The following is a 14,502-nucleotide window of genomic DNA, read 5'->3' on the forward strand; positions in this document are numbered from 1 at the left end:
ACTCCTGTTAGAACTACAATGGAGCAATTGTTGTCTCCTCTGTAACGGTCTATTCTAGCGTTTCCATAGCAATGACTCTTCTGGATTGCAAACATGTTACAATATATTTTGTCAACAGATGACACATGACTACTGAAAAACAAATTCATGATTACGTGGATTTACAAGAAATATCAAATCTTTGAAAGATGCTGCCCTGTAGGATGCAAAGTTTCAAATGTATCAGTATTAAAACATTTGAACCATTTCTTGTACACCAGATTTCTGATCGTTACAAAAGATTCTGAATTTTGATTTCTGATACAGATGCCATCTTTTCAACCTGAATGTATTACTATGTGGGTTAAGCCGAGTGGAATTTTGTAATGGGATAATATTAGGAAGTTTTAAAACATTATATTGCACATATTAATTATTGTAAAGATTTACTAACATATTTCAACCAATCATAACATTTTTTAAAAAAAATATCAAAATTACATACAATTTAGAGCCTACAATACTGAGATCACGCTTTCTGGATGTCCATTTTCTGTTTGTACATGGGCTGCTTTATCATATATCTCATACATTCAATCCAGTATGAAGGATGGACTACTACAAGGTACTACCTATGATTCAATGAAATGTGATTGGACGGATAGAAAATCAAACTATTTTACAACTAATCACAGTCACTCAACAACCATACTGATTGTTATCGGTGGAACAGATGTAGCATTATGTTCTGTGCAGTGATACCATTTCCACTTTTCATAACAGCAGTTCAGTTCCTTGGCCTAAATCGTGACAAATAGAAATCACAGTCACTACAATATACTGCAGGGAGTACCACCTGTCTCTTCCGACAGAGATGGCACGCATTATCTATCACTGGAGACAGTTTCTTTTCAAGATGCCTTCCTCCATCCTTGTTGGCATTCTGGGTATGCACCACCTTTATGCTTGTTGGGATCTGTTTCACTGGTGGAGGCTGGTATGGTGGGGTGTGTTGTGGTTGTTGAAGACAGGAGAGGGAGTCAGTCCCATGACCAGTGGGCTGTTGGTATGATGTGCTTGTCACCGACTGTCTCTGTGGGTATGGAAGACAGTGTCCGTTGCTCAAGCCAGGCACAGAGTTGGCAAACTGCTGCTGATGGTGGTAGAAAGGTTGATGGGCAGGGTGTGGGGGATGCTGATATTCTGGTGGACTTTGAAGTATGTCATTATATGCAGGTGAAGACGTAGCAGAGAGACTGTTTACCTGTTGCTCTGGGTAAACATTTGCTGTTACATGCTGCTGGAGAGGAATGTTTCTTTGTTGGTGAATGTACAGGCTCTGCTGTGGTGTGTAACTGCTGTACATATGTTGTGGCACAGGTACATGTTGGTATGGTGAGTGGACAGCAGCAGGAGAAAAATGATGCATTTGGTTTGAGGTTCTCAGCATATCTGGGTGGATTTGTTTGTAAGGTGATCTTGGGTCATGTGGCTGAGTAGTCTGATGGAGAATCTGATGTTGTGTAAGTTGAGTTTGTTGCTGGACTTGTTGGTAGGCTGCATTGTACTGGTTTGTGTTATATGTAGGTTGCAATGGCACTTTCTGATATGGTTGTTGTGGATGCTCTACTTTCTGCTGTTGCGACTGTGGAGTGTGTTCCTTCATGTTTAATAATGGCCTTGTTGGTTCAGAGTGAAGCTCAGAACCCTGGAGATTCCTCACTTCAATATGGGGTTCTGCTGGCTGCTGTGGACTGTCCTGCTTACCATTGAATGCGGACCTCAGAATACGCTCTAGGATTGGGTTTGGGATGTAACTGTCTTCCTCCTCATCTTCTGCAGTTGCAACAAGTATCACCTGGTCACAAAATGTCACATTCTTCTTCTTACCATTTTTCTTCCGTATCTCTTTGACTTCCACTTTTCCTGGTAATGACATCTCTCTCTTCATCTCCACATTCACCGCTGCTAAAGGAAGGTCACAAGTTTTTTGTTCCAGCATTGCACTTCCACCTACTGACAACAAACACTCAACAGATGAATCACTGGCACTATTACGTTTCTTTACAGACAGAACTCCTGTGTCAAACACATTGTCTGAGCGGTTTTCACGCAGACTTGGTGGGCAGTTTGCCAGAAAGTTTGTACTTAAATCAAAACTTGAGCTCAGGTTTACACTAGGTTGGAAACTGGGGATAGTCTGTTCCAGGGGTAGGACAGGAGACATCCCACCATTAGCACCATTCATTACAGGAACTTTCACTGCAGAGCTTGTAATAGTTTTAGTAAGTCTAGCTTCAGATTCCGCACTGCTCACAGGCATCTGAGTCTTATGAAGACGAATGTTTTCGAATCTTGAAGCCAGATCCTTAACTGATGATGGTTTCCTATCCTGGTTTGTACCATTACTGATACTATTATCATGCTGTCCAGACCTGTTTAATGTGTCTGTCATACCACTCTGTAGTTTCTTCAGTTTCCGTTCTGCCTGTTTGGCTTGCAGTTCTCTCAACCACTCTTCACCAGACTTCCCTGATGAAGTTACTTCAGTTTCCATCTCCTTTGTTGTTGATGTTTCTTTTGCCAGAATTTCCTGTCGCTTCTGTTGAAGTTGTAGAAGAAGACTACTAGGAGTTGTCTGTTGTTGCTGTGGTAATGGTGAAGAATTATTCTGCATGGGAGATTCCTCAGTACCAATTGAAAGGGACTTATTCATAGCTTCTACTGCTACTGCAGTATCCAGTGGAGGTGGAGGAGGTGGGAAGTCTTCACTTGCTTGTCTGGAATGTGACACTGAATTCAGAGGACTTGGATATGGAGGCAAGGGCAAAGTGGGCGGTGAAGTACTGGTCACTTTACCAGGTGGGTCTTGCTGCAACTCAATCCTGTTCTGTTCACATGTGTACTCTGGTACACTGCTGTTGTGTTCATTGTGAACTTCTGCTTGAGTGACTAGTTGATTGCCATGCAACTGACTCCGGTTTTGGCATACTATTCCACCGTTTGCATACATCACTGCATCCCCCTTAATTATCTGCTGATACAAGCATTCATTCACTGCTTGAACATGGTTCATATCTGAACTATAGGTGGGAAGGTAAGGCAAGGATTGGGGCTCAAAGCTGTAGTATGGGGAGGCTGAAGGATTCTGGGACACTCTGTTGTCTTCAGTTATATGTCCAGGTCTGTGGAAGTGGGAATAAGCAGGATGGAAATTTGTGGTCTCTGATGGTAAAGGAAATTGTGGTCTCTCAATTCCAGAATTATCCCTTGATGAAGTATCAGGCTTAGCTGATAACTGTGAAGTTGTACGTAATGGAGGAGGTGGAGGCACCTTAGGGATATGGAGAACTTTTCCAGCACTGCCATGGAAACTCTTCCTCATGAGCTTGCTCCGCTCAAGATTTGGGTTCCCACTACCTGTATATTCCAGGTGGCCTTCTGACAAGTATCCACTTAGGGTACTTGTTCCAGCAGACTTATCAGCACCTTTCAGGCCAATGCTGCTATCATCTTGGGATGCCTTCATACCTGCACCTATACTCTTAGACTCAATTCCTCCATCATTTCTTCCAGTGCATTCCCCACTTTCCTGGCCCTCTCGCAAGTCTGGCATAGAACGGTTCTTTCTCCTGATGAGACCTCCCATCAGCAACTTCCTGCGTATCTTATGTTGTTTCTTTCCTTGTTTCCCCTCACCACCTGAGTTTCCATTTGGTTTCTTGGGGACCTCCTCAACTTTGCCTTTCTCCTTTTTCCCATCTTTAGGAAGAGTCAATGAGGCAGAACTTAGTGCAAGGGTGTAGTCTCTTGTGTTCTTATTCCTTTCCTCACTTCGTGCTCTCTTCTCCCTTGCATTTCTTTCATCATCTTTCTTCTTTCCCAGAATGGTTCTGCCAGTATACAGGCTTCGTTCCCGCCCAGGACGATCATATAATATGTATTCTTCATCTTCAACAATGTGGCTACTGTCATTGCTTGTCCGGGCTTTATTCCCACGGTAACTTCCTCCTACCTTTTTCTTTGGTAAGGTGGCATAGATCTCTATGTTTTTGGAAGGCTTGTCAGTTGTAGAAGAAATACCACTTGCTGGGAGTTGTGTTAGCAGTTCACGGCTGTTCTGTCGAGAATGTTGGGATGAAGATGTCTTGTCCTTTGAACTTTGTCTGGAATGCTGACCACCAGACTTACTACTGGAGCTACGGCTACTCCCACCACTACCTTCTCTGCTGTGACGCACTTCCAGGCCACCATCTGAAAGAGAGAAATAAGTTGTTACTCACTTACTTACTTATTCCTTGACTCTTCAGTCCTCTATGTACCTTGGCCACCATTTAATACATGCCCCTTCTTCTCTGTTATTTACCTTTTGCCTTCATCACTTTACTTTCAGCTCCAGTAAATCATTCAATAAATTTTCCAACCATCTCAGTTGCACTGTGTTCTCAATGCAGTTATAATTGTAACCTCTTGATATACACCATGTGCAATATATCGTCACATTCATCTAGCAACTGTCCTTAATAAATATCAAAAGTATGTATTACTTGGTTGGACATATGGCAAGCTCAGATAGTTTTATATATGTATGCACATCTTAATAACAGATGTAAATACACAGCTACATTGAACTAAATAATGAAGCATTTGGCATAATGACACCGAGGATGATCCATTAAGGATTGAAATGCCTTGGATGGTTCTAATTGTTGTTCTTAATCCCAGACTTTCAACACAGAATGTTTTCTCAGTGGTGGTCTTTTAATGTTACAGTTATGTTATGAAATTACAAATTATTCCTTCTTTAATTTATATATATTGTGATAAATTTACCACAGTCCTCCTGACATTTTTTATTGATCTATCAGTGTCCCCCCATCCATTTATTATCAGAATCTTCATCAGTCAACCATTATACATACTTTGTTTGTTATCTGTCTTCTCAATTACCATCATCATCATCATCATCATCAATTTACTGCATATCATTCATTCTCTATCATTAATCTGTTTTCCTTTGTTCAGTGATCCATTTGATGTCTGTTCTTACAATCATCACCATTACAAATCATTATTAATGGACACTGTCTGTCACTGCTAGCCTTCATGAGGGTTTAGAAACAGGACCTCTGGGATTTAAAGAGGGATACCGGAACTGAAGGGAAATCCAGTGATCTGAGTTTGAAGAGAAACTCATCCCAGCAATGGGCAGTGGCAGATCGTTTAAGGATAGAAGTGCTTGATAGTGGGGGTGGTGAACTGAGCAAGGGATAACAACAAGTTTTAAAAGGACAGAAAAGATGTAGTAGGACAGTGATGAAAGTGTAGTGATGGTGGTGGTGGCTGTGACAAACTGAGCAGGGGACAAGAACAAGTTTCAAAAGGCCACAGAAAATGTAATCGGAGAGTGGTAACAATGGTGTGGTGTTATTGTTGGAGGGAAGCAACTACGCCACAAAGGTGTATGGGGGATTGGATGTATAGATTCACTACTGGGGAGCAGAAGGATAATGAATGAAAAGAGATTTGGGAACAGAAGGAAGGGTTAAGGGGAGGAGAGTGGTGGTGGTGCAAGGAATAAGAAAAAATATTTCAGGTGAGAATATAGTGGGAAAATAGCACCAATTACAGAAAATGTTGTCTCATAAAATGCTGCAAATGTGGTTACTATAAGTGCTCACCATCCTTGCCAGTCCCATTGCTCTGATTGTCCTGCTGTGTCTGCATCAGTCGCCGATGTAGGCTCCGCACTCGCATTACACACGTATTATGTTTCATACGTGCAAATGTGAGTGTCTGGGGATTGTTATAGGGTGCATCCATGGCAGCTCTTGCCTTTCCTACTGCAGCATGACATAGGACCAGGGCTGTTTCCAGATCGCGGGCCTCCTCAGTGGCACGGGACTTATCCAGCAGCTGGTCTGCCTCAAGACACAGTCGCTCACAGTCATCTCCTGTAGCTGAAACTCTAGTCTGCTGGTACAGGCATCCTGTGACCCCACCTGCCTGCAGGCCTTCAGGTATCTGTGTGAGCTGCAAGGACAGAGCAACATTCTTCTCACAACATTTATCTACCTTCTCACAATCCATCCACCCACCAGTTTTTGTGAAATTTGGTATATAAACCATACCACTTGATGACATTTCTAATTTACTGTCATTGACAATACTAACAACATGGTGTTATAAAATTCTGAGGTCTGAACAACACTACCCCCACTTACAGCTCTGAACTTAGGTGGAAAAAACACTATCTATTCAGAGCAGGTTCAGGTAGTCTTGTCATACGATGGCACTGGATAGCTGTAGATTACATCAGAAGACTTCAGAAGCTAATGGCATGGAGAAGTGTCCTTAAGAAGCTGAGTTACATAAGTTGATCTGGAAATCCCATGCCTTTTATGGAACCTGGTGTTTGGTATCATGTTCAGAACACCTGACTATTGACTCTCCTGTGTCAGTTTACACCCTCACAGCCCGTTTCTTTAAGATCTGTTTCAGTAAATTTCTTTCAACTATACCTTATTCTGGGGGTACAGAGTAGCATAGTTGGTTCAGGCACTATGCTACAAGCCAGCAGGTTGCGGGTTTAAGTCCCAATGAGGTCACTGGATTTTTTCCAATTGACCCAATACTTCCAGCTGCACTATGGCCCTGGGGTCGACTCAGCCTCCAACAGAAATGAGTACCAGGAATATTCTTGGTATATTCTTGGAGGTAAAGGGCGGCCGACATGTGGGGCTGACAACCTTGCCGCCATCTATGAGCCAACTGTCTAGAAAATGTGGGAACCTCAACATCTCATAACCCTATGGGCCGTCACGTCCTGTTATAGAGATGCCTTTACTTTACTTTTAAGCCTTAGTCTACCAAGTGGCCTCTTCCCTTCAAGATTTCTAGAATATATAAATTTCTCATATCTCCCATGCCCTACTCACCTGATCCTTGGTTTGATCCATTAACAGTTTCTGTTTAATGTAATTTTGATTTTCTACTGTCATTTCAAAACATTTTAATTTTGCAGCACTTCTGAAGGATTTTGTCCTGCATTTTTGTTGATCAGACATGAATACATGCTTAGCCTTCTCTTTGTTTATTTCCAGATCAACCTCCTTAATAGCATCTGACAGAGTTCATGTGTTTTTCTTTACAGTATTTTATGTTTCTGTCCAATAAATTAACACAATGAGAACAGACCTGAAAGTAATGTGTTGTAGTGGACCGCGCAATAGCACAAGTGGTTAGTCGCTGGCTTCCCACTGCAGTTGCCCAGGTTCGATCCTGGGTCTGGTCAAGTGGGATTTGTGGTGGAAAAGTGGCGCTGGAAGCAGGTTTTCTCCAAGTACTTCGGTTTCCCCTGCCAATCTTCATTCCACCAATTGCTCCACAATCACCCTCACCTATCATCTGGGGCTGGTACAATAGGCCAGAAGTGGCTGCATACAATGGACTTAGTCCCACCCCACGAGCAATAAAAAAAGTGTTCTAGTTAATTCCAGTTCTTCATGATGAAAATGAAGCTGAAATGTGATGGCAATAATACTTCTGCTTACATGAGGCATTCTGACCAGAAAAAGACACCAGAGAAATGTTTAGCTATATGGACTTTATGCCGTTTATTTTAATTCATCTTAATAAGTCAAGTGGGGATACCAAATTCGACGAGAAACTGCATAATACATATTTCCTGACTGAACTATAGTCTTTCTTCGAGTCCTATGACATTGTCCCATTACGTATATCCTCATTTCTTTTCAAGCATCCAGTGAATGCAGAATATCTAACCCGTCACTGATCTATTATGTGAGAATTTATGCTGATGATTCTGAATGTCTGCATATGATGTTAACCTAGTTACTAGAATATTAGACAAAACTGTGCATGAAATTGGTATGAATGATTACACGAGTTTTATCACTCTTTATAGTATAAAACTAAAACATTTTTTCTGCTGTGGACTTTAATTCCTTGCCTTAATTAATTCCACTTAACTTCTGGACTGTCCAAGTTTGTGGCTTCATTACTGTGTTGAGAAACTAATGTAATGATAAATTTAATTCCTGCAATATACAATCCATACTAAAATAAAATGTAAGTTACCATTTAAGTATACCTAGTTTATTTTCATATGCTGATTATTTGTTAAAATTGTGGCATGTTTCAGTCATACAAGACCATCTTCAAGGAGTGTACTATATTAAAGAAGGAAACTTTACAAATTATATACAAATAAATGATTGAAATATCTGCATCATAAACTTCTTCTTTATATACATGATTTGTAAAGATTAATATGGTACAGCTTCTGAATATGGTCTTATAAGAATAAAATATGTTTGGGTTTTAACAACTGGTAATTAACACATGGAAATAAACTAGGTAGATGGTAACTTACATCTTATTTTAAATGTAATGAACTCACCTGCAAGTTATGTTTGAGGCTCTGTTGGAGTGGTAGGCTGTCTGTGGAGGACAGAGAATAAGAATCGTAGCCTGCATCATATGGCCCACTGCTTGAGCTGGACAGGTCTCCAGGCTTGATTCCTGTTGGACTCCTGGGCACTGCTGACTGCTGCTGCTGTTGACCATTCTGTGACATCACACGGGACCCCATCTTCCCGACAATGTACAGATAAGGATTCTCCATTGATGTTGATGATGATGATGATGCACTGTTCCTGTCCCCACTCCAGTTGCCTGAGTCCCTTCTCCGTGGAATGTTCAAGTGATCTGGCATGTTTATTCCATCCCCAGAGCCACCTGATCCAGTCACATGTCCTGTGTAACTCCCTCCACTGTTGCTTCTTTGTACCATCTGGTGCTTCTTCTGCTGGTAACTCAGCACATTCTCCACTGCCCTTCGGCTGATGTAACTAGGTGCTCCATTACCCAAGTCCCCATCAACTACATCCACTCCCTGGTTCTTGTCACCACTGAAAATGACTGCCTGTATGTCTGTTAGGTTCTGGTAATCACTGCAAGGTTTGGACAGCATTTGCTGGTATCGTTGAGCATTATAGTGGTGATGAGGTCCTTCAGGGTTTGGAGTGATTGCCCTTCTGGGTGCTGAGTTATTGGAGGACTTCTCTGGACTTGGAGTTATAGAGCGTCTGATAGCCATACCTTGGTTAGGAGTTGAAGTTGATGAGAACTGTGAAGGGAAAGTGTGTGGAGACTTCATAGAATCTTTGTGGTTAGGAGAGGAAACTGGCACAGGAATAATGGATTTTGGAACACTTTCTGTTGAAACAGGTGTTCCACCCTGGACTGCATACAGGAGCAGAAGGGGTTGATACCGACCTCGACGACATTTTTCAACCACCTGCTCCCAGCGGGGACCAATTTCACGCACAGTAGCATCATCAAAATATATCCAGACTCTAAGCTTCGTATGGAAGAAGAAGGTTGAATAATGTTTGCCATAATAAGTGACAACACCAACCAGAGTGTGTGCTGTCGTCATAGCCCATCGATGGTCTACAACACTATGGAACACATCAGAGAGTCTTAGAGATGTACCCACTGTTGCAAACACATCCATAATGTGATCTATAGTTGGGCGCTCGGAGTCCCATACCACTCCCACGGATACAATTTCTGGCCGATTCATGAGTGCCCTGCATATCTGGATCTTTGCCCCGCACGCACTCTATGAAATGAACAATTAAAAACAACAATAACTAATTTTATCGTTAGGAAAGTACACACTTGTCAGGCAGTATACATAAATTTGGGTCAATATTTACTTTCAATTGGATCTACTGTGGCACTTTTGTGACATACTCCTCTTTTCAACTTGAGCCTGAGAGAAACAGACAACTAAATAACAAAATTTTGAACAATTACAGATGCCTTGTGAAGCAGTAAGTTTAAAGGCAGGATATTTCTCTTCTCAAGCATAAAATTAACATCATTGCTATAAACAATTACCTGATTTTGGCCACATAATTCAAACCTTTGTTAATTTTATTTAACTTATGATAGTATATATATATATATATATATATATATATATATACATACATACACATGATACACTTTTTGAGGCCAACTTAAAATTTCACTTACAGGACAGTCCCTGATGTCCCCCATCCCTCCTGCCTTACGCAGCAACTGTCCAAACATGTCTGGATGGGCGGATCCTGGAGGATTCTGTCGGGCTTGGGCTGTTAGTGCAGATGCTGACACATAGTGCACCATCTAATAAATCAAGAACACTGTAATCAAAACTCCTTCTAGGACACAGATATATATATTTTTTTCTTCTAGAGTTTTCTTTCCACGCTTTACTGCCATGCTTAAGAAGCTGATGAAAAATGAAGGGAAAGAAGTGGCTGTTATCCTTTTTGAAGTGCTTGAGCATTTGACCGAAGTTCAGTAAGTAAACAAAATGGGAACACTCAAATAGGGAAATTACTCATGCTTATGTGCAAGACCTTGAAGTGCACAGAAAATGCAAACACAAATTTCCACACTTTATTAACCCTTTGACTGCCAAGCCCTACCACAGAATTACATGCTAGAGATGCCAGGGATGCTTGGAGATAATGCAGTTGCAAATAAAAATTCACAATACTTTTACAGATTACCATCAAAGGATCATAGGTGTAGATAAGATGAGAGCCTGTTCTTTCCCCTCAACATCAGCATATCACACCTGATGTCATCTACTGACAGAAATGCTGTAATAAGTGATTAAATTTGATCTAATCTCTTCCACTGTGGCAGTTTGACACAAGTATGCCAAGCTGATCTAATCAGCTTATGGCATGCAAAGTGTTAAGCCATACAGAAGACAGGTGAACAGACAGCTTCACGCTCTGGCCACCTTTATATTAAAAGAAAATCTGGATGTATTTATGAAACAATGTTGGGTGATCTCCAGAGCCATTTTAGACAAGCTGGTGAAGAAATTGTACTGAAAGATTCAGCCAGAAATTAATTACTAACTATCTAGCCCTCACTCAGTTATTTTATTTATTGAGCTCTATTGGTTACTGAATGTTTATAACAGTTTTTCTTCACCCAATGAATCTTCAACAACCAAAATCACTAGTTCAAACATTGTTACCTTCATTCATAACACTATTCATAACATGAGGGTAAGTCGATAAATAAGTTACAAATGGATATAGAACTTAAACAAATAAGAGTACTAATTTGGAAAATGCTTTTATTTCTCAACATACTCTCCCTGTACATTGAGGCACTTGTCCCATCATTTTCACAAGCCCCTGAAAACCAGCAGCATAAAATTCTTTGGGCTGCTGTTCGAACCAGGCGTGTTCACACGGCATGGCCTACCTCATAATGCATGATGGGTTAGGTTTTCACAAAGTCTGTGCATGATGGGTGCCGTGCATGCTGACCCCACAACACAAAATGCAAAGAATGGATCTGGCATTACAGCATCTCAGTCACTACCACGATGGACACGATATGCTAGCCCGAATTGACACAGGTGATGAGTCTTGGGTTCACGATTACCAGCCCGAGACAAAGCGTGTGTCAATGCAGTGGAAACATCCTGCATCGCCTTGAGGCTGGAATGCGGTGAGCAGTATGCCTTCATGATCCCAGAAGACTGTGAGCATCACTTTCCTGGAGGATGGTGTCACCTTAAACTTTTTTGTTGGCACTCGACGCAATTTGGGCTAGCATATCATGTCCTTCATCATGGTAGCGACTGAGATGCTGTAATGCCAGACCCATTCTTTGCATTTTGTGTTGTGGGGTCAGCATATGCGGCACTCATCGTGCAGAGACTTTGTGAAAACCTAACCTGTCATGCATTATGAGGTAGGCCATGCCATGTGAACATGCCTGGTTCCAACAGCAGCAATTTTATGTTGCTGGTTTTCATGGGCTTGTGAAATGATGGGACAAGTGCCTCAATGTACAGGGAGAGTATGTTGAGAAATAAAAGCATTTTTCAAGTTAGTACTCTTATTTGTTTAAGTTCTATATCAATTTGTAACTTACTTATTGACTTACCCTTGTACAAAATTTAACAAATATCTGTTCTTCAAAGTGTGTGACTATGGCCCTGGGGTCGACTCAGCCTCTAACAGAAATGAGTACCTGGAATTAATTAAATCATTTTCTTGGGGAGTAAAGTGTGGCCGGCGTGTAAGGCTGACAACCTTACCGCCATCTTTGAGCCGATTGTCTAGATAATGTGGGACCCTCAACGTCTCACAACCCTATGGGCCTTCACGGCCTGTTACAGGGATAGCTTTACTCTTTTTTTTCTTGCTTCATAGTGTGCATCCTGTTGTGTGCTAAACACGGTGAAGAACATGCCTAGTATAATGCCCATACAAGGAAGTGCACACGATATAATTAGTGACAATAAGTATCACACAACTTTATATTCATGAACACGTGTATGTTAACACTGCACATAACAACCCCTTACAATAGCTTTCGCATACATTTATACATCACACCCCTGGGCACTATGACCGTTCACATCTGGACGCTTAACAACATGGATCCACAAACTATATAATGATGTAGCTTAAGACTAGCTTAGCACTATAACTTTCAAATTTGGCATACATAATTTCTTAATAATTTTAATAACTTTTAATAATTGTTAATAATTTTAATACACCTTTCAATACTTTTAATACCTATAATACAAAGCCAGTATACTTTTATAATATATTGTTTTATATTTCCTTGATATCTTATATTTTATATTTTAATTTCAGTACTTATATTAACTCGAGGCACAAATTCTGTATCACAGAATATGACATGTTGCACCAATATGGATCAATATTAGAAGTTCAGCGACCTAGACGTATTCTTATATCACTGCCTGATGATGGTCCTGTGAGACCAAAACATATAGCAGGAAGTAAATATTCAATTGTAAAATATTGATTGATTATAAATCACTTTGTTGTGGTGACAGCTAACCTAACCATATAAATATGTCCACTTATACATTATTTTGAATAATTGTGGACTGTTTCTAAAAACAGATAAGGGATCAAGTGCAACATATTGAAAACCTAATTCACAATGAGCATACATCTATGACACTAATGATAATGCATGCACTATGCCAAAACTGCAGTTACATGGCATAAAATCATTTGACCTGAGATTTAATTTTTTTAGATAAGCAGAAAATGAATATGAAGTGCTGAAATGAAAACTTCGTACTTTTCGCCAATAGTGGTTTTAACTGACTCATCAGTATCATTTACACTATTTGCTTCTGCTTCCATCCAATTTTGGACAATTTAAACTCACCCACTGGTTTCTAGATTCCTTTACCATATTAAACACTACTACATGACACCACACAACTGTATGCAACTTGTTTCACTGTATCCCAAATCATGTACACATTAAAATACATGCAGATGATGTCACAAAATGTCCACTTAGAAAATGAAGAAAATTAAAAAAAGGATACATTAAGGCAACTCACTGAGAAATAGTTTGTGAGAATAAAGGAGGTAGATTTAACCAGCTCATTGTTGTGTTTAATGTCTTCCTTGTGTATTACTGATATTGATCCTTCACTTTCTGCTACCAGTGTTGGTTTGAAAACTTTTCTGCCATGAATATTTCTTCAGGGGAAATGTCTTGGAACACTTGCGGCAAGGATTTTTATCAATGTTGTGGCACGCCACTTTTCACAGCTAATCAGCAGTCACTCTTCTAATGGATTAATATAGGCCACGCCATAGCTCAAGCGGTTAGTCGCTGGCTTCCCACCGTGGTGGCCCGGGTTCGATCATGGGTCTGGTCAAGTGGGATTTGTGGTGGACAAAGTGGCGCTGGAGCAGGTTTTCTCCAAGTACTTCGGTTTCCCCTGCCAATCTTCATTCCACCAATTGCTCCACAATCACCCTCACCTATCATCTGGGGCTGGTACAATAGGCCAGAAGTGGCCGCAGTACAAGGGACTTAGTCCCACCCCACTAACAATAAAAAAATGGATTAATGCAGAATATGCTCAGAAAAAGAAGGAAATAGGTGCTTAACACACACTGTACATATACTTCAGTGTTTTCATTTCTAAACTGCCCCTTTTTCTAACACAAGAAAAAAGTATATGCAAAGCACTAAGGGAGAGTCACACACAGATCGGTCACAGAGGGCTAGACTTGCACCAATACCTATGAAACTTCGGTTTATGCCTTGTCAATGATCCTTCTGAATAAAATATAGTGATTCTCTCAACTACGGTGATAGTACTGCCTTCCTGTGAACTGCAAAGTTGGAAAGATGTGCAAGAAAATGACTGAAAAGTGTTACCCCCTGCAATTAGTTAACCGATCAGAGGAAAAGGATGGAACCTTTTTAATGTGAACCAGATACTCGTACATCCCAAAAGATCAATTTCACATTTTAAGTTTAAAGCAAAGGATATATGACTATATTTTGGCCAATTGATTGATGAAAGAATATAAATGCCATGCTAAGAGACTAATTACTCAGGACAACCATATAATTGTCCACTTCTGCTGTACCCAGTTAGGGCTCCACTTTATTTTCCAC

At 40.6% G+C, this 14,502-nt stretch overlaps 1 protein-coding gene across 3 annotated transcripts in view; it reads right to left on the reverse strand.

Annotated features, from left to right (window-relative positions):
* Positions 1-449: 449 nt before the first annotated feature.
* Positions 450-14,502, reverse strand: part of LOC111868640 — a 202,021-nt gene continuing 187,968 nt past the window's right edge. For all 3 annotated transcript variants that reach the window (XM_023859492.2, XM_023859483.2, XM_023859502.2), the window contains 4 exons: positions 10,048-10,179; positions 8,402-9,628; positions 5,661-6,012; positions 450-4,233 (listed from right to left, as the gene is read on the reverse strand). In XM_023859492.2, coding sequence (XP_023715260.1) covers positions 767-4,233; positions 5,661-6,012; positions 8,402-9,628; positions 10,048-10,179 — 5,178 coding nt within the window. In that variant the 3' untranslated portion in view covers positions 450-766. The remainder of the gene's footprint in view (positions 4,234-5,660; positions 6,013-8,401; positions 9,629-10,047; positions 10,180-14,502) is intronic.

This window comes from Cryptotermes secundus, unplaced genomic scaffold (assembly GCF_002891405.2).
Source record: "Cryptotermes secundus unplaced genomic scaffold, Csec_1.0 scaffold280, whole genome shotgun sequence".
In the NCBI taxonomy this organism is placed as follows: Eukaryota; Metazoa; Arthropoda; class Insecta; order Blattodea; family Kalotermitidae; genus Cryptotermes; species Cryptotermes secundus.